The sequence below is a fragment of the Lithobates pipiens genome, unplaced genomic scaffold (assembly GCF_037356315.1).
Source record: "Lithobates pipiens isolate NorthernLeopardFrog02 unplaced genomic scaffold, aLitPip1_a1.2 Scaffold_28, whole genome shotgun sequence".
NCBI classification, from domain to species: domain Eukaryota; kingdom Metazoa; phylum Chordata; class Amphibia; order Anura; family Ranidae; genus Lithobates; species Lithobates pipiens.
The window spans coordinates 211986007-212007140 of record NW_027507789.1 but is presented as its reverse complement, the minus strand read 5'-3'; the positions used below and the strand labels follow the sequence as shown (position 1 = coordinate 212007140).

Below are 21134 nucleotides of genomic sequence, written 5' to 3'. Positions count from 1 at the left end.
TTAAATAGGAGTCAGTACACACCTGCCATTATTTAAAGTGCCTCTCATTAACCCCAAATAAAGTTCAGCTGTTCTAGTAGGTCTTTCCTGACATTTTCTTAGTCGCATCCTACAGCAAAAGCCAGAGAGCTTCCAAATCATCGGAGGGATCTCATTGTTAAAAGGTATTAGACAGGAGAAGAGTACAAAAGAATTTCCAAAGCATTAGATATACATAACACAGTGAAGAAGTCAAAATCAAATGGAGAAAATATGGCACAACAGAGACCTCACCAAGAACTGGACGTCCCTCCAAAATTGATGAAAAGACAAGAAGAAAACTGGTCAGGGAGAGGCCAAGAGGCCTACAGCAACATTAAAGGAGCTGCGGGGATATCTGGCAAGTACTGGCTGTGTGGTACATGTGACATCAATCTCCCGTATTCTTCAGATGTCTGGGCTATGGGGTAGAGTGGCAAGACGGAAGCCTTTTCTTACAAGGAAAAACATCCAAGCCCGGCTAAATTTTGCAAAAACACATCTGAAGTCTCCCAAAAGCATGTGGGAAAATGTGTTATGATCTGAAGAAATCAAGGTTGAACTTTTTGGCCATAATTCCAAAAGATGTGTTTACAACAACACTACACATCACCAAAAGCACACCATACCCACTGTGAAGCATGGTGGTGGCAGAATCATGCTTTGGGGCTGTTGTTCTTCACCTGCAACAGGGGCCTTAGTCAAGTGTGAACGACCACAACATACAGGGATATAATCACACACATGGGTTGGACTTGTGTCTTTTTTTTCAACCTCACCTACTATGTAACTATGTATGGTAGAGGAAATAATGAACAGTTTCAAATACCAGTCAATGTCAGAAAACCCTCAGGCTTCTGCTAGAAAGGTGAATATGAAGAGGAACTTAATCTTTCAGCATGAAAACGACCCAAATCATAGATCCAAATCAACAAAGGAAACGGCTTCACCAAAAGAGGATTAAAGAGTTTGTTAACCCAGCCATATAAAATGATACCAGCCCCTCTTTTAGAAGCTGGCATAGCACACTCACGGCCGCTTTACAGCTCTGATGGATTGCTTCTGCGGGAAGGGCCATGATCTCCCTCTGATGTCAGACGGGGAGGTCACGTGGCCACTCATCTCCGCAGAAGCTGTGCATCGTAGCTGTAAAGCACCCCACAAGTCATGTGACCGGCCTGAAGACAGCTCAAATTAGGTATTTACACTGCTCGTTTTTGAAGACTAGTGACATAGTGTGCTATGCCAGCCTCTAATAGAGAGGCTGCCAGTGAAAATGTTTTAATTTTATTTTACAAGAATAGCGGCGGGGATGAAGTGGGGGGGGGGGGGGCAGCCGGAGACAGACACAGAGGGGGATGACAGACAGGAAGGAGGGGGGAAAGAGGAGAGCAGGGCAACCTATCACGGAGGGAGGTGCTTTGACCACAGTGATCAGGGAGGAGCAGCCCTGATTTTTGTGGTCCGTTTAGAGAGGCCATAAAGGAAGTGGTAGGTTTAGGGTTTTTTTTTTTTTTTTACTATAGTTTAGAGGGGGCAGATTACACAGCACAAGTGCCGTGTTGTGTAATCTTCTTTAAGGGACCAGAATCGACATTTATTTTTATTATATATAACACTTTAAAGTTTTGGAATGGCCCAGCCAAAGCTCAGACCCGAATCCCACTGAAAATCTGTGGGGTTGATCTGAAGAGGGCTGTGCGCAGGAGATGTCCTCACAATCTGACAGATCTGGAGTGTTTTTGCAAAGAAGAGCGGGCAAATATTTCCAAGTCAAGATGTGCCATGCTGATAGACTCATACCCAAAAAGACCGAGTGCTGTAATAAAATCAAAAAGGTGCTTCAACAAAGTATTAGTGGAAGGGTGTGCACACTTATGTGACCAGATTGTTTTCTTTTCCTCCGGCTAAAAGATTTTAGTTTGATGTTCAACTGAGTTCTACAGTTTATAGGTCACATTAAAAGGTGGAAAAAAATTCTGAAATGATCTTTGTCTCATTTTTATTTATTTTTTTACATTACAGAGACCTGACATTTTAATAGGGGTGTGTGTGTGTGTGTGTGTGTGTGTGTGTGTGTGTGTGTGTGTGTGTGTATATATATATATATATATATATATATATATATAGTCCCACACTTCTGCATTTCTATATATATCACGCAAGAGATGATTAGCGCCAAAGGTTGAAATTATACCAACATCCCACTCCCACACATAATACATTATCTGTATTTCTTAGTAACTATACATAATTAAACACCAGAAGGGGCATTTATTTACAAAAAAGGACCAAAAAGATGGATATACAGAAATAAAAAAAAAAATAAAAAATAAAAAAATCAGACAAAATCAGTCATTTCTTCAGGAATATGCTCATTTAAAACAGGAAAATAATTTAAACCCTTACGAGTCCCCTACACACTAGGCCGACAGTGCAGGTTATGGATGAAGACGGCGAGGCATGAGGCAAGACATGCCTTTGCCGAAATTCGTCAAACCTCGATAGTCAGTAGGCTTCTTTTTTTTTTTGTTTGTTTTGCTGTGCATATGGCCAATTCCACATTAAAGGACCTCTAAACCTAACAAGAAAACTTTATGTGAACCAGTAACGCAATAACAAATTGAATCTATGTACATAAATCCTGTAGAGACCTGCATGGGAAATCAGGTATTTAAAGGAGACCTGTACCGAGAGGAAAAAAACAAAAACACGGATAGTCTGGCTGTCTCTCTCGTTGAGCGGCTGACCTGTAACGTGTATGCGTGTTTCAGGCCACTGCCTCGGGAAACGGCTGGAACCGCAGGATCGGTACCACAGACTTGAGACTAGGAGAGGTTGCAATCTCAGGACTTTCCCTTAGCATGATAACAATGGGGGTTGATTTACTAAAACTCGACAGTGCAAAATCTGGTGCAGCTGTACATGGCAGCCAATCAGCTTCTAACTTCAGCTTGTTCAATGAAGCTTTGAAAATGAAACCTGGAAGCCGATTGGTTTCTATGCAGAAATGCAGCAGATTTTGCACCCTCCAGTTTTAGTAAATCATCCCCATTGTATTCGAATGTCTGTGCAGCCTATTGTTACTTGTGAGCGGCAGTATTCTGTAAGGGAATACCATCTTCCTTTAAAATAATTACAGTTCTCAAAATGCTTTTACATATCCACAAACGTTAACACTTTTTTTTTTTTTTTTTTACATAAAACAACCGGCAATTTAGTGGTCAATTAAAGCTGAACTCCCGGATAAGTAACTATTGTCTAAATACATTCGCCATGTGTGGATTCTTCCATGAATTTCGGTGTGATTTAAGTATATCTTCCAGATCTGTGCAGCAAACGAGTGAGAACCTTTGCCTCTGCGTAGGAGATTCCTGTAATAAAGACCAATCACTGCTGCTCTCGCTCCTAGTGCAGGGTGACTGGTCTTGTCCCCGCCCCTTCCTGTATTTTTCTGCAGGCAGCCTGTAGTGGGGTGCTGGGTCCCTCCCCCTAGCTCTGTACAAGCTAAAGGGCAGCACAGCAGGGCTGCTGATAGGTGGGTAGCACTTGCCCTCCCCAGGTCCCATAAGTTCAACAGGGGGGGCTCAGAGCAGCAGGAGCTTCCTGTAATAAAGACCAAGCACTTCTGGTCTTGCTCCTGGTGCAGGGTGACTGCTCTTGTCCCCGCCCCTTCCTGTATTTTTCTGCAGGCAGCCTGTAGTGGGGTGCTGGGTCCCCCCCCCCCCCAGCTCTGTACAAGCTAAAGGGCAGCACAGCAGGGCTGCTGATAGGTGGGTAGCACTTGCCCTCCCCAGGTCCCATAAGTTCAACAGGGGGGGCTCAGAGCAGCAGGAGCTTCCTGTAATAAAGACCAAGCACTGCTGCTCTCGCTCCTGGTGCAGGGTGACTGCTCTTGTCCCCGCCCCTTCCTGTATTTTTCTGCAGGCAGCCTGTAGTGGGGTGCATCTGCTGGGTCCCTCCCCCTAGCTCTGAACAAGCTATAGGCAGCACAGCAGGGCCACTGATATGTGGGTAGCAGGAGTGGGTGCAATTACTGGAATCAAACCCTCAGTGGCTCTACCAATGCTTCAGGTTTATGAATGAAGGAGGAGCCTCTGTAGCAAGTCCTTCCTGTTCGTTTACTCTGCAGCTGAGGCTGCAGAAAAGGATTGAGGAATCTGGGTCCTTAATCCCTTTGTCTCAAAAATGACATGATGGGTGTCTGTTAAGAACCCTGATATTTCACCAACCCGCACAGGGCTGTAAAGTTGTAAACAATCGTAAATTAAAAAAAAAAAAAAAAAAACACACAACATAATTAAGGGCTCTTTCTCACAAGTATTCTGGTTGCATGAATGCGTGGTATCTGGAATCGGCTGCAGACGCCTGTTATTAAATCAACCCCAGTGAGCCAAGCCTAAAACTGGAGAGTGCAAAATCTGGTGCAGCTCTGCATAGAAACCAATCAGCTTCCAGGTTTTATTGACAAAGCTTAATTGAACAAGCTGAAGTTAGAAGCTGATTGGCTACCATGCACAGCGGCACCAGATTTTGCCCTCTCCAGTTTTAGCAAATCAACTTTACAGTTCCTGTCAGCTCAGCGCTGTATGTGGCCCCATGATTTCTAACAGGAGCCCTACAGCACAGTGATATTACCACAACTTTAACAGGGTAATATCTGTGTTTCCAAGGGCATTTGATGCACACAAAATTGAGTTATTAATTTGATCCTTTAAGGCTATTGAGGAATTTATTTTAATTATTGTTTTTTACTACCTGGAGTTCAGCTTTAACTAGGATGGTATGTGCTTCAGAGAACCCCAAAAAAACTAATCCCATGCCATGATTTGTGGCAAAAAAAAAAAAAAAAAAAAAAAGGTATTTTATGAACAAAACCATTCAGAGTAATAATAACTGTTCCTTCATCCGTCCTGACCGTGAGCCGTTTAAATTCCGTTACATAACTCCGACCCAAGCAGAAGCCGTAGTAGTGCCATTGGTCCAACATCCACAGTGCTTAGAGTCCTTGGCATACAGTTTTTTTTTTATCCAGCAATGAATATGGCTGTGCCAGTACTTTTTTGGCATCTGCTGTCAGAGCTGGCATATGCCACATGTACAACCGGCCTTCAGATCATGCTTCCCAGGGTTGGCATGCAAAGAAAATAGAAATAGGAGAACCAACTTTCCAGATCAAGGATTGGCGCTGGCTGGTGTAGATGTCTGGGCCAAAAGATTCAAGGTTTACAGGCACCCAACCACCAAAGTTCACCCCCCCAATACCACCATACACAAACCATCCCTACTTGACTTGAATAATTTAAAAAATAAAAAAAAAAAAAAAATAGAGAAAAGAAAAAGTGAATGATAAAGACAGGAATGATTTCGGCTAAAAAGTAAAAACCGCCACTGGAGATATGAGAATACCAGAGAGGTTTAAAAAAAAATGCAGTTGGATGACTCTCCTCAATCCCCTCCCCCACCCCCAACCCTCCCTTGTCCACGGACACTGTACCAAATGTTACATTCTGGATGTGGATGACGGGTTTTGATTGGATGGCGGCTCCCTGGTGGTGGCGTTTTTGGAGGAGGAGACCGGCTCTGCCTTGTGCTGGATTGGTATGGCGAGGGAACACTGGCATCAGTCTATTTTGACCGCTGCGTAGATCTTGCGGATGAACATGTATGCGGCGTAGAAGCCAATGGTGCCGGTAAGGAGCCAGAAGGACAGAACCATGAGGGTGGTGTAGCCGAAATAGAGGAGGGATGGGATGAATTCCACAATATCCAGCTGAAGGAGAACAAGAAACAAAGTGCAGGTGAATAATTCAAGTGGACCTGGGGTTGTAAAGTTACCCCTTCTCTCTGGTCAGTGCCCCCATGGGAAGCCGCTTCCATTGACGCAGACAGCGGGACTCATACACACGATATATATATATATATATATATATATATATATACATACACACACACACACATATATTATATATATATATATATATATATATATATATATATATATATATATATATATATATATATATATATATATATATATATATATATATATATATATATACATAGTGCCTTGCGAAAGTATTCGGCCCCCTTGAACTTTTCAACCTTTTGGCACATTTCAGGCTTTAACCACTACAATACAGGGCACTTTCGCCCCCTTCCTTCCCAGCCCAATTTTCAGCTTTCAGCGCTCTAGCGCTTTCAGTGACAATTGCGCGGTCATGCTACACTGTACCCAAATGAAATTTTTATCATTTTGTTCGCACAAATAGAGCTTTATTTTGGTGGTATTTATTCACGACTCCGTTTTTTATTTTTTGCGATATAAGCGCAAAAAAAGCGGAAATTTGGAAAAAAAACAATATTTTCTTTTTTCTACTTCAATAAAAATCCAATAAAATCAAATTTTGTCATAAATTTAAGCCAAAATGTATTCTGCTACATGTTTTTGGTAAAAAAAAATCCGTTAAGTGTATAATAATTGGTTTGTGTGATCACGGACATATGTACGCAAATGATCATGTACATATGTGTGCAGGTGATCACGTACATATGTGTGCAGATAATCATTGGGACATGTGATTTTAGTGGGACATATGTGGGGGACATGTTTTTATTATTAGGGACATGTGTTTTTATTATTTGGGGACATGTATGTTTTGGGGACATGTGTGTTTTGGGGACATATGTGGGGACATTGTGTTTATACTGTGTGATGTGTTTACTGTGTGGTGTGTTTACTGTGTACACTAGACTGGTGATCAGTGAGTAAAAAGCTGTAAAAAGCAGCTCATACTCACTGATCAGCAGCCGGCTGCAGCGATCTGCTCTCCTCTCCTCAGCGATGACTTCTGTGTGAGGAGAGGAGGAGCCGATTGCCTAGCAACCGGCTGTTTGTTTACATCACATGACGGCCGTGATTGGACACGGCCGTCATGTGATCAGGAGGGCCAATCACAGAGCCCTCCTGCCGATCTGAGATGCGCCGTGTCCGGGTGACACGGGCGCATCGGGATCGCGCCGCTGCGCGGGTGCGCGCGCGCGCGATCCCGCTACTCCTGAATGACGTTCCTGAACGTCATATCAGGAGTAGGCGGCTCCCACCCGGCCGTATATGTGCATTGGCCGGGTGGGAAGTGGTTAAACATAAAGATATAACATTTTTTTTTTGTGAAGAATCACCAACAAGTGGGACACAATTGTGAAGTGGAACGAAATCTATTGGATTTTTGAAACTTTTTTAACGAATAAAAAAATGAAAAGTGGGGCGTGCAAAATTATTCGGCCCCCTTGCGTTAATACTTTGTAGAGCCACCTTTTGCTGCGATTACAGCTGCAAGTCGCTTGGGGTATGTCTCTATCAGTTTTGCACATCGAGAGACTCAAATTCTTGCCCATTCTTCCTTGCAAAACAGCTCGAGCTCAGTGAGGTTGGATGGAGAGCGTTTGTGAACAGCAGTTTTCAGCTCTTTCCACAGATTCTCGATTGGATTCAGGTCTGGACTTTGACTTGGCCATTCTAACACCTGGATACGTTTATTTGTGAACCATTCCTTTGTAGATTTTGCTGTATGTTTGGGATCATTGTCTTGTTGGAAGATAAGTCTCCGTCCCAGTTTCAGGTCTTTTGCAGACTCCAACAGGTTTTCATTCAGAATGGTCCTGTATTTGGCTGCATCCATCTTCCTCTCAATTTTAACCATCTTCCCTGTCCCTGCTGAAGAAAAGCAGGCCCAAACCATGATGCTGCCACCACCATGTGTGACAGTGGGGATGGTGTGTTGAGGGTGATGAGCTGTGTTGCTTTTAAGCTAAACATATTTTGCATTGTGGGCAAAAAGTTGGATTTTGGTTTCATCTGACCAGAGCACCTTCTTCCACATGTTTGGTGTGTCTCCCAGGTGGCTTGTGGCTAACTTTAGACGAGACTTTTTATGGATATCTTTGAGAAATGGCTTTCTTCTTGCCACTCTTCCATAAAGGCCAGATTTGTGCAGTGTACGACTGATTGTTGTCCTATGGACAGACTTTCCCACCTCTGCTGTAGTTCTCTGCAGTTCATCCAGAGTGATCATGGGCCTCTTGGCTGCATCTCTGATCAGTCTTCTCCTTGTCTGAGCTGAAAGTTTAGAGGGACGGCCAGGTCTTGGTAGATTTGCAGTGGTCTGATACTCCTTCCATTTCAAAATAATCGCTTGCACAGTGCTCTTTGGGATGTTTAAAGCTTAGGAAATCTCTTTGTATCCAAATCCAGCTTTAAACTTCTCCATAACAGTATTACGGACCTGCCTAGTGTGTTCCTTGGTCTTCATGATGCTCTCTGCGCTTTCAACAGAACCCTGAGACTATCACAGAGCAGGTGAATTTATACAGAGACTTGATTACACACAGGTGGATTCTATTTATCACCATCAGTCATTTAGGACAACATTGGATCATTCAGAGATCCTCGCTGAACTTCTGGAGTGAGTTTGCTGCACTGAAAGTAAAGGGGCCGAATAATTTTGCACGCACCACTTTTCAGTTTTTTATTTGCTAAAAAAGTTTAAAATATCCAATAGATTTCGTTCCACTTCACAATTGTGTCCCACTTGTTGCTGATTCTTCACAAAAAAATAAAATTTTATATCTTTATGTTTGAAGCCTGAAATGTGGCAAAAGGTTGAAAAGTTCAAGGGGGCCGAATACTTTCGCAAGGCACTGTATATATATATATATATATATAAAGATTTTTTTTTTTCTTTATATAGATATGTATGAACACAAGATTTAGATTCAGAAAACAGATCTTAATCAAGGATTATCGCCTCCAGGAACTTCTAATGAAGAAGTTGTGAACTCCCCGAAAATAAGACCTAGCACGATTGTTGGTGATGGCTGCAATATAAGTCCTTGTAGGCCTTATTTTCAAGGAAACAGGGTAGGGCTTATTTGAGGGGGTAAGGCTTATATTGCAGACATCACCGACAATTGCGCTAGGTCTTATCTTTAGGGAAACAGGGTAAGTAAATTCCTTTTATTATACTCTCGAGTTGACTGAAATTATTGTATGATATCCACATATCTGAAGGGTTAAACATAGAAACTTCTAAAGTAATGAAGTCTAGTCCATTATCTCTTTTTACTTCTATTCGCATAATGTGATAAACAAAGAACAATTGATTCCAACTGACAAGCTCAGGTCCCTTTTAAGAGCCGCCAAAGGGTGCACGCGCCCACTGCACAACGGGGGACCCGATGTGTGTGGCTGATGGGCGCAAACGTGTGAGAACACATCTAGGGAACACACATTTAGCCCCTTGATTGCCCCCTAGTGTTAACCCCTTCCCTACCAGGAAAAAGAGCTAAAGCCACATGCTTACCTTATTTACAAAGTAGAATACGGCGTAAACCAAGACGTAAAAAGCAGATCCACCTGACACCAGGAACGTCCTCCACCACCAGCGGTAGTCCTAGGATAAATTTGTTATAATGTTTATTACCAGAGATGCAGACAAATCCACAAGAACATTCAAACAGATTGCTCAATGAAAAGGTTTTTGTTCTGGGAATGGGGTACTACCTGATCAGTGCAAATAATAAAAAAAAAAAGCTTGTAAAGCCCTCCAAAAATGATGTGTACTGAGCGCACCCAGTATAGAGCTGAAGGGTGCTTTAACCACCAGAAGGTTTTACCCCATTCATGACCAGGGCATTTTTTTCTATTCTGCACTGCACTACTTTAAAGTGGAGCTCCACCCAAAAAGGAAAGCTCCACTTGTTTGCTTCTCCCCTCACCCCTCCCCCCCTCCACTGCCACATTTTGGCAACTTTCAGGGAGGGGCGGGTCTCTGTCAAAACCAGGTACCCGCTCCCACTTCCGTGTAAGATCGCCGCAATGGTTGTGCGGTGATCTACAAAAATTCCGGTACCTCCTCCTTCCCTCCCAATGCCTTCTGGGAATCACAGAGGTCACAAAAGACAGCAGAACTATTCAGAAAGCGCCTGATGTTACATACCTGGTGAAGGGGTCCTGCGTGGCTCAGAAACTTTGCTGTAAGGAAGTGATCGTTGATTAAAAAACGTAGGACCCACTCTGGAGATCCTTGGTGGGCTGGTGATAATTTTTGTTTTGACTTAAAACGGTTCCAGCCGTTGGTCACCGTCACTACAGCACCCACTTTGATTCACAGCCATTTCAACAGGAAGGTGTGTGTTGGGATTAGTATGTTTGTATTCAGAAAGTGCAGCACGACACATGCATGCGCAGTAGGAAACATGCTGTGAAGCCACAAGGCTTCACTTCCCGTTCCCCTTCGTAAAGGATGCCGGCACCCAGAGGCGATGGACGGATCAGCTTGGGGTGTCAACATCACGGGCTCCCTGGACAGGTAAGTGTCCTTATATTTAAAAAAAGTCAGCAGCTACAGCATTTGTAGCTGCAGATTTTTACATTTTTTTTTTTTTTTTGCACAGGCTGGCAACTCGTATTTAACTGGTAATTACGTGGTCATGCCACACAGTACCCCGAATTACATTTATATCATTTTTTTTCACAAAAAGAGCATTCTTTTGCTGGTAATTGATCACCACCAATTGTTTTTTTTTTTTTTATATATGAAAAATGACCGAAATATTTTGAAAAAAATATTCTACTTTCTGTTATAAAACATATCCAATAAAAAAAGCAAAATGTCTTCACAAATGTAGGCCAAAATGTATTCTGCTGCATGTCTTTGGTAAAAACGAATTCCCAATAAGTGTATATTGATTGGTTTATACGAAAGGTAGGTTACTTTCACACTGACAGTATTAACCACTTGCCGACCGCCTCACGCCGATGTACGTCGGCAGAATGGCACGGGCAGGCATAAGCACGTACATGTACGTGATTTGCCTCCCGCGGGTCGGGGGCCCGATCGGGCCCCCGCCCGGTGCCTGCGGCGGTCGGTTTTCGTTCGGGAGCGATCCCGGACGAGGGGACGGCCATTCATTCATGGCCACCCCCTCGCGATCGCTCCCGACGAATGGAAATCCCCGGTGACATCACTTCCTCTCCTGTAATGTAAACACAGGAGAGGAAGTGATGTATTCTCTCCTCCGTGTCGGTATTTTTCGTTCCGACACGGAGGAGAGCGGATCAGTGAGTTGCACCAACACATCCCACACACAGTAGAACATGCCAGGCACACTCACACCCCCCCTTTACCCCCCGATCACCCCCCCAATTACCCCTGCCCCCCCAGTCACAGTGACACCAATGTCATTTTTTTTTTTTTTTTTTTGCATTGGTGTCATTTGTGACTGTAATAACTGTTAGGGCAGTTAGGGTTAGCCCCCTTTAGTTCTAATGTACCCCCCTAACCCCCCCAATAAAGGTTTAACCCCGTGATCACCCCCCGTCGCCAGTGTCACTAAGGCTGGGTTCACATTGCAGCGGTTTATGAGAACGAATGTGATTCGCACCGCACTGCAGTGCAAATCACATCCGATCTCTGTGCGATTCGAGTTCAGCCATTCGCCGCACCCGCCGCACCCGCCACACCCGCCGCACCCGCCGCAAATTCGCACGGGACCCTTTTTTTGGCCCGCAGCAGAATCGGATCGCATGGGTGTTCACACCATGCGATCCGAGTTTGCAGATCGCACTGCGATATGCGAACTGATCTGGGGGTGTCAGTAACATTTCACTGACACTCCCAGCAGTTCGCATAGGGCAGTGTGAACTGCCGCCGGGAGGCATGCGATGCGGGAACCCGCCGCGGATTCGCGGCGTTTCCGCATCGCTCCAGTGTGAACCCAGCCTAATAAGCGATCATTTTTCTGATCGCCGTATTAGTGTCACAGGTGACGCTAGTTAGGCAGGTAGGTATTTAGGTTCGCCGCAGCTTTTTATAGCGCTAGGGACCCCCATACACTACCGCATAAAGCCCCCTGATTGCCCCCTAGTTAACCCTTTCACCAGTGATCACCATATAACTGTTACAGGTGACGCTGGTTGGTTAGTTATTTTTTTATAGTTTCAGGGCACCCGCCATTTATTACCTAATAAAGGTTTAACCCCCTGATCACCCGGCAGGTGTCATTTGTGACTAATAACTGTTAGGGCAGTTAGGGTTAGCCCCCTTTAGTTCTAAGGTACCCCCCTAACCCCCCCAATAAAGGTTTAACCCCGTGATCACCCCCCGTCGCCAGTGTCACTAAGGCTGGGTTCACATTGCAGCGGTTTATGAGAACGGATGTGATTCGCACCGCACTGCAGTGCAAATCACATCCGATCTCTGTGCGATTCGAGTTCAGCTATACAGATAGTATGGCTGAATTCGTGTCGCACCCGCCGCACCCGCCGCAAACTCGCACGGGACCCTTTTTTTGGTCCGCAGCAGAATCGGATCGCATGGGTGTTCACACCATGCGATCCAAGTTTGCAGATCGCACTGCGATATGCGAACTGATCTGGGGGTGTCATTAACATTTCACTGACACTCCCAGCAGTTCGCATAGGGCAGTGTGAACTGCCGCCGGGAGGCATGCGATGCGGGAACCCGCCGCGCATTCGTGGCGTTCCCGCATCGCTCCAGTGTGAACCCAGCCTAATAAGCGATCGTTTTTCTGATCGCTGTATTAGTGTCACAGGTGACGCTAGTTAGGCAGGTAGGTATTTAGGTTCGCCGCAGCTTTTTATAGCGCCAGGGACCCCCATATACTACCGCATAAAGCCCCCTGATTGCCCCCTAGTTAACCCTTTCACCAGTGATCACCATATAACTGTTACAGGTGACGCTGGTTGGTTAGTTATTTTTTTATAGTTTCAGGGCACCCGCCATTTATTACCTAGTCTCACTAGTGTACCCCTAAATTTAGGGGTGTCTACTTTCTAAAATGGGGTCATTTGGGGGGGGGGGTTTGTGCCATCTTGGCATTTTATGGCCTTCAAAACTGTAACGCCCTTAGAAAGCCTGAAGGCGGTGCTTGGTTTTTGGGGCCCCGTACGCGGCTAGGCTCCCAAAAAGTCCCACATATGTGGTATCCCCGTACTCAGGAGAAGCAGCAGAATTTATTTTGGGGTGTCATTTCACATATGCCCATGGCATGCGTGAGCAATATATCATTTAGTGACAACTTTGTGAAAAAAAAAAAAAGTTTGTAATTTTCCCGCAACTTGTGGCAAAATATAAAATATTCCATGGACTCAACATGCCTCTCAGCAAATAGCTTGGGGTGTCTACTTTCTAAAATGGGGTCATTTGTGGGGGTTTTGTGCCATCTTGGCATTTTATGGCCTTCAAAACTGTAATAGGTAGTGAGAAGTGAACTCAAAAAATTACGCCCTTAGAAAGCCTGAAGGCGGTGCTTGGATTTCGGGGCCCCGTACGCGGCTAGGCTCCCAAAAAGTCCCACATATGTGGTATCCCCGTACTCAGGAGAAGCAGCAGAATTTATTTTGGGGTGTCATTTCACATATGCCCATGGCATGCATGAGCAATATATCATTTAGTGACAACTTTGTGAAGAAAAAAAAAAAAAAAAAAAAGTTTGTAATTTTCCCGCAACTTGTGGCAAAATATAAAATATTCCATGGACTCAACATGCCTCTCAGCAAATAGCTTGGGGTGTCTACTTTCTAAAATGGGGTCATTTGTGGGGGTTTTGTGCCATCTTGGCATTTTATGGCCTTCAAAACTGTAATAGGTAGTGAGGCGTGAAATCAAAAATTTACGCCCTTAGAAAGCCTGAAGGCGGTGCTTGGTTTTCGGGGCCCTGTACGCGGCTAGGCTCCCAAAAAGTCCCACATATGTGGTATCCCCGTACTCAGGAGAAGCAGCAGAATTTATTTTGGGGTGTCATTTCACATACGCCCATAGCATGTGTGAGCAATATATCATTTAGTGACAACTTTGTGTAAAAAAAAAAAAAAAATTTTTTTTTTGTCATTATTCAATCGCTTGAGGCAAAAAAATAAAATATTCAATGGGCTCAACATGCCTCTTATCAATTTCCTTAGGGGGTCTACTTTCCAAAATGGGGTCATTTGGGGGGGTTTTGTACTGCCCTGTCATTTTAGCACCTCAAGAAATGAGATAGGCAGTCGTAAACTAAAAGCTGCGTAAATTCCAGAAAACGTACCTTAGTTTGTAGATGTGACAACTTTTGCGCAAACCAATAAATATACAATTATTGACTTTTTTTTTACCAAAGACATGTGGCTGAATACATTTTGGCCTAAATGTATGACTAAAATTGAGTTTATTGGATTTTTCTAATAACAAAAAGTAGAAAATATCATTTTTTTTCAAAATTTGCGGTCTTTTTACGTTTATATCGCAAAAAATAAAAATCGCAGAGGCAATCAAATACCATCAAAAGAAAGCTCTATTTGTGGGAAGAAAAGGACGCAAATTTTGTTTGGGTACAACATTGCATGACCGCGCAATTACCAGTTAAAGCAGCGCAGTGCCAAAGTGTAAAAAGACCTCTGGTCATTTACCAGCAAAATGGTCCGGTCTGAAAGTGGTTAAAAACAAAAATTATTGGCGCACAAATGAATAAAACCTTTTGTAGAGAACGCTTTGTCCAAATGTTAAGTTAATTGTTGTCTCGAGGAGGACCTGTAAAAAGTCTCAATGTGCAGCTGCTAGACCACTTTGGACTTGGTGGAAGAAAGCAGAAATTGAACCATCAAAAGGACAGCGCATCAGAGAGACTCATAGTCTGATGTAAAAAGCATAACAACAATTTATTAAATAAAAAAAACAAAAGACTCAATAAAGGACGTTTGATCCTCTTGGGATCTTAAAACCTTTTCATCAGTCAATCACGGCAATAAAACAACAGTTGCTTGATGACAAATTAGCCCTGGTACCTTCTATTTGTGACTTTGAGATGTTGGTGACTGCAAGGCTGTGTTACCAGTGTAGTCTATTGTGCACGTGAAAAGGGCTGTGGGTGGTTAACTTCCAGAGGCAGGGGGAACCAGTAGAGTTCATATGCAAATGAAAATAAATGATTGGAACTGTGTTCCCAAAGTCACTCACTGTTATGAATGGTTGGACTGTAAGGCTGGGGCACCGTCATGCTGGGCTGGAGGAGTGGAAGAGAAAGGATCAATCGTGCTTCCTGTGCTCCGGGGCGGAGGTGCAATAAGCGCTGGAGGGTGTTGGTCCAAGTTGGACACAAGGTGGCATCCACCTTGTGTATCCGGAAGGCTTGGAGCGCAGCGCTCCGCTTCGCTTGCCCGAGCGGTTTGCGGGTCACTATTCGTCACGTGGGAGGCTCCGTAGCGAGGGGGGTTACCATGCCAACCGGCCTGCTAACATGTTTCGCGCGCATGCGCTTTATCAAAGCTAAGGCGGCGTGTGGCACACATCAGGATATATGGCATCGGGTTGTGTGGAGGGGCGGGGAGTATCGGAGTGGAATAAGTTAACCCCTTAAGTGTCAATAAATGTGTTTAGCTCGTAGCCTATGGAGCGATCATCTCTATTGGTGTGTAGACTTAACGGAAACCGAAAGCAATGGAGTTAGTTTCGATTGAGGTAATAAGTGGGTGAAACGGGATGGTTATGTGAGAATAAAAAAAAAAAAAAAAAAAAAAAAAAAAAAAAAAAGGGGGGGGGGGGAGGGGGGGAGGGGCAATGTATAAAAAATGTGTATAGACTGTAGCGACAAGTTTAAATGAAAGTTTTTAAATCTATAAAACCTGGAAAAAAATTTGGAAAAATTTTTTTAAAAAAAATATATATAAAAAATATATAAAAATAAAAATAAAAATACAAAAAAAACCAAAAAAAAAATAAAAATAAAATAAAAAGAGGAATGTGTTTTGGTATGAAAAAAAAAAAAAAAAAAAAAAAAAAAAGGAGGGGAGAGGGGGGGGGGGGGAAAGGGGGGCATGCGCTTGAATGGTGATGGGTTGAAAATAACAGGCAGTGGGTTATGTTTATGTCTAACAAATGTGTATTAGGAGGTTATGCTAAGGATATCGATATCTTCGTTGAGGCCTTGTGGTGAGAGGGTACCCATGAGATATATCCAAAAAGTCTCTCTACGGCACAGGAGGGAGAATCTTTCGTTATCCGTTAGGGTACCTTTTGGGATGGACTCAATTGCAAGGACCTCCATTTTTTTGAAATCTTTGTCATGGAACTGGCGAAAATGGCGCGGGATGCTGTGTTTAATGCAACCCTCTTTGATTAGGCGGCGGTGTTCGCCCACCCTAGTGCGTAAGGCCCGTATCGTACGGCCTACATAGAGGAGGCCGCAAGGACAACGTAGGACGTAGATCACATATTCGGTGGAACATGTAATGAATTGTTTTATCTTAAAGGTTTTACCTTGAGGTGTGGTGATGGTGAATTGGCCATTAGGGATGGATTGGCAGGTGAAACAGCCTCTTTTGCGACATTTGTATATCCCATGTCTATTGTCGAAATACATTCTAATATCGGGGAATGATTTATTACCATTTTTACCGGATTTTGTAAGTTTGCTGGGGGCAATAATATTCTTTATTGTACGTGAACGTCTAAAGGTAATTTGTGGTCTGGATGGGAGGGAAAGTGCCAAGATTGGATCTAGCTTGAGAATATCGTAATGTTTGAGAATTATTTTTGAAATATGTTTATATTGTGTGTTGAAAGTGGAAATGAACCTGACCGCGGGACTATTGTCTGTGGAATCTTTGGGACGCTTTTTGGTGGGTGAGTGCTTGGTTGTATGTTTCCTAAAGGCCTGTGTGATTAGGTCATCTGGGTAGCCTTTTTCTATAAATTTTTTGGCCATCTGCTGGCCTTGTTGTATGTAGTCATCAGTTAGGGTACAGTTTCTCCGTAGCCTCTGGAATTGGCCACTGGGAATATTTTTCTTCCAAACTGGGTGATGACAACTCTTGTAATGTAGATAAGAGTTGCCTGACGTGGGTTTGGAATGATTGCTGGTGATGACATTTTGCTCATTATGGGATAAGACCAGATCCAAAAAGACTAGCTGGTTTTGGTCAATGACTGATGTGAAAGATAGGCCCATGGGGTTGTTGTTGCAGAAACTAACGAAGGAGGCAAAAATGTCCACGCCTCCACTCCATATGAGCAAAATGTCATCTATATATCGACCATAAAACACAATGAACTCGGCAAAAGGATTGTTTGTCCAGATGTTTTGTTTTTCCCAGAACCCCATGGTAAGATTGGCATATACTGGGGCAAAACTCGCTCCCATGGCAGTGCCTTGGAGCTGGAGATAAAATTGATCGAGGAAAGTAAAATAGTTATGTCTCAGACAAAATTCTATGCTTAGTAATAAAAATTCGGTCTGTCTAGAATTCATGCCTTCATTAATACTCAAGAAATGTTGGACTGCGGTTAGTCCAATTTCGTGGGGTATGGAAGTGTAGAGAGAATTAACGTCCAGAGAGGCCCACATATATTCCTCGGACCATTTATAGTTTCCCATGATCTCAATCACGTGGCTGGAATCCTTGATATATGAAGGAAGTTGTATTACCAGGGGCTGTAAGATGTGATCTATGTAAGCAGATAGTCCACTGGTGAAGCTGTTGGTACTAGCCACTATGGGTCTTCCTGGGGGGTTGGTAGGGGACTTTCACACTGAGGCTCTTTTTATAGGCTCTATAGTGCTAAAAATAGTGTTTGCAAAGCGCCTCTCCTCTCACTCCAGTGTGAAAGCCCGTGTGCAGTCACACTGGAGCGGTGCTCTGGCAGGATGCCAAAAAAAAGTCCTGCAAGCAGCATCTTTGAGGCGCTGTAGGAGCGGAGTATACGCCGCTCCTAAATCAGCCCGCCCATTGAAATCAATGAGCAGCACTGCCGAAGCGCTGGCAAAGTGGACACTTTTAACCTTTTTATGGCCGTTAGCGGGGGGGGGGTTAAAATCGCCATGCTAGCGGCCGAAAAATGCAGCAAAAATAAAGGTAAAGCGGCGCTTTACCGACGAAAGTGCCCTAAATAGCGTCTACAAACTATGAGATATATACTGGAATTTACACAGCTAGAGACGCTATACTGTAATGGTGGTGATCAGCGACTTATAGTGGCACTGTGATAGGGTGGTGGGCAAACTGGTGCTAACAGGCACTGGCTGGGAGGGTCACTAACTGAAGTCACTAGTGACACTAATAGAGTGTTAATACTATACACCGACCCTGTACTAACGACACTGGCTGGGAAGGGTTTGAGGAATCAAGGGATTAACTGTATGCCTAACAATGTGTGCTGCTTTTATTTACTAATCTGTTTCTTCTCCCTGCTTTCCAGGGAGAAGAAACAGCAAGATCGCTGTTTACAGTGCACAGAGTTCTGTGTTTTTGTAAACACAAAACCCTGTGCATGATTGGACACAGTCGATCAGCAGGTTTCAGCCGAAGTCATTGGCTGTAACACAGAAGATTTTTTACCTTAATGCATAGAATGCATTAGAGTGAAAAACCTTGAGGCTTTTTTTTACCCTAAAGTAGTTCTAAAGCCTTACTACCTGTCCTAACCACCCCCATCAATAAAAACACTCTCTCCATGTCAATGCTCCAGCACTGTGCAGAAGCACCGCTACACTCCTTTCCTGGTCTCACAGGGGCAGAGGATACATAGGCTTCCGCTGCCCTCAGTCGAATTCCTGTAAAGAGAGAACGTAGCTTACCAGTGCTGGGCGTCTTTGGGAGGTGTCTCCTTAGCACTTAGCTTGCTAAGGAGGCACTCTGAGAAAGTGACAGCATGGGTGGGGGAATGTCAGAAAAGGACACAAGCACTGTACACAGAGTAGCATGGGTGTTCAACCTGTGACCCCCCCCCCCTCCGCTGTTGTGGAACTACAAGTCCCATGATGCATGGCAAGGCTGACAGTTACATGCATGACTTCCAAAGGCTGAGGTGTGATGGGACTTGTAGTTCTGCAACAGCGGGAGGGTCACAGGTTGAGCACCCATGAGCTAAGTAAGACCACTTTTTTATTTTTATTTTAACCCACCAAAAAAAGCATTTGGAATTACTTTAACCACTTGCCTCCTGGGCACTTTCACCCCCTTCCTGCCCAGGCTGTCACACTTTGAATGACAATGACAAGGTCATGCAATGCTGTACCCAAACAAAATTCTTTACATTTTTTTCACATCACCACTGGGTGTTTATTGTTTTTATTGTAATTGTTATGTATTTTTTATGGTTTGTTGAAAAATATGGCATATAACATCAACAAATCTATCTTATCGTTTACTTACAGCCACCTACTAAAACTAAGCATTTCTGCATATCGTCATCCCGTCATGCAGCAACTGTCAACACAAAATTATTCAATTGCAATACGATGCAGTGTTTTCTATCAAAGCCATCATCCTCCAACATAGAAGAGGTACTAATATGCAGCACTGATGGCCACCGATAGGCTGGTACCGATTTGATAGGTGGCACTGATGGGCAGCACTTGTGAGCACTGATCATCAGTGTAGATGTCCCTTTTACACAAGCCTTTTATCAGCTCTCTTGAACACAGCTGATCACATGGTAAAGAGCCGCTGATTGGTTCTGCATCTCAATCTGTGATTAGCTGTGTACGGAGGACACTGCAATCCCAGAGCGCGCAGCCCGCGCCCATCGCTGGAGGCAGTCATATCATGGCGTCCCAGAACTGGACGACCGCGATGTAGCCGCCATTCGACAAGTGTGTAACCATTCAGAGAAAGCTGCTTGCTGCTATCTGCTTGTGTGTACGGCTCTCGATATGACCTGATGATAGAGAGTGATACAAGCAATGCAACGATAAAACCGGCATTTGTTTGTAATACTGAAAAGCACTGGGCACATGGAGCAGCTATTGTTTTTCTTGTTGTGATAAAAGAGGGCTTGCCCTTACACATGCACCTTCTCTCTGGACAGCCAAACAAATGTGTTCATGTGGCCCCATTACCCAGATATCTCACCTCTGCGCACAGCTGGAAGTAAACCATGACGATGCTGATTTGGGAGCATGACACCACGAGAATGATGAAGACCAGGAACAGGAAGCCAAACAGGTAATAGAACTGGTTCTCCCAGATAGCCTGAAACAGACAGGATTTAGTGCATTTCATTTTAGGGGGAAAAGGTGAAATTTAACCCTTCAACCATTCTTCTCTTCCTCCTGCCAAAACCGAAAAGCTCTAATGGAATTTTTAACAATTTCTACTATATAAAATGAAAGTGTCTGTAATGGACTTCAAACATAAGATTAGATACAATGGGGATGAAAGTAAGAATGCATAAAGGGGTGGTAGCTCATTGTGTAAAGATGCTGGTCTCGTACATTGTGGATGTGAATCAGACAGACTGGCTCACTCCAACACCGGCCAATACCTGAGGCTGCCATAACAGTGCCTATGAATCCCTACACAACATAGTATATAGACCCCCCCCCCCCCCCCCGTCCTTCTCCCCATTTCTGGGAACCACCATACTAGGCACTTCCCTCTCTTTCTTTGAGGAACAATGCTCAAGCCCACCCATAACCCCCCTATGGTCAATATACCCTTCTTTGGCAGAAGTCCTGTCTATCCCAGACATATAACCACTTGACTTCCACTAGATTTACCCCGCGTTCATGACCAGACAATTTTTTGCTATACAGAACTGCGTTATTTTAACTGACAATTGCACGTTTGTGCGACACAGTACCCATATAAAATTGATGTCCTTTTTTACCCCCACAAATAAATAAAAAAATAAAAAATTCCATAAATATTTTCCATAGTTTGAAAATGCTATAGCTTTAACCCAAACCAATCCCAATATACGCTTATTGTGTCCAAAAATATGTAGCAGAATACATATTGGCCTAAATCGATAAAGACCTTTTTGTTTTATTATTATTTTTTTAATTTGATATGCTTTATAGCAGAAAGTAAAAAGATATATATTTTTTTAAATCGTTGGCCTTTTTATGTTTTAGAGCACAAAAAAAAAAAAAAAACACAGAGGTGATCAAATACCACCAAAAATAAATCACCTGTTTTTTTTTGTGCTATAAAACATAAAAAGGCCAACAATTAAAAAAAAAAATATATATATTTTTTTACTTTCTGCTATAAAGCATATCCAATTAAAAAAATAATAATAAAAAAAAAATGTCTTTATCGATTTAGGCCAATATGTATT

General features: G+C 43.5%; 1 protein-coding gene across 1 annotated transcript in view; it reads right to left on the bottom strand.

Moving 5' to 3' along the window:
• Window positions 1–2272: 2272 nt before the first annotated feature.
• TM9SF4 (transmembrane 9 superfamily member 4) overlaps window positions 2273–21134 on the bottom strand; it is a 59112-nt gene continuing 40250 nt past the window's right edge. Inside the window, exons 16-18 of the mRNA XM_077460497.1 lie at window positions 19925–20044; window positions 9381–9470; window positions 2273–5791 (exon numbers count right to left, since the gene is read on the bottom strand). Coding sequence (XP_077316623.1) covers window positions 5642–5791; window positions 9381–9470; window positions 19925–20044 — 360 coding nt within the window. The 3' untranslated portion in view covers window positions 2273–5641. The remainder of the gene's footprint in view (window positions 5792–9380; window positions 9471–19924; window positions 20045–21134) is intronic.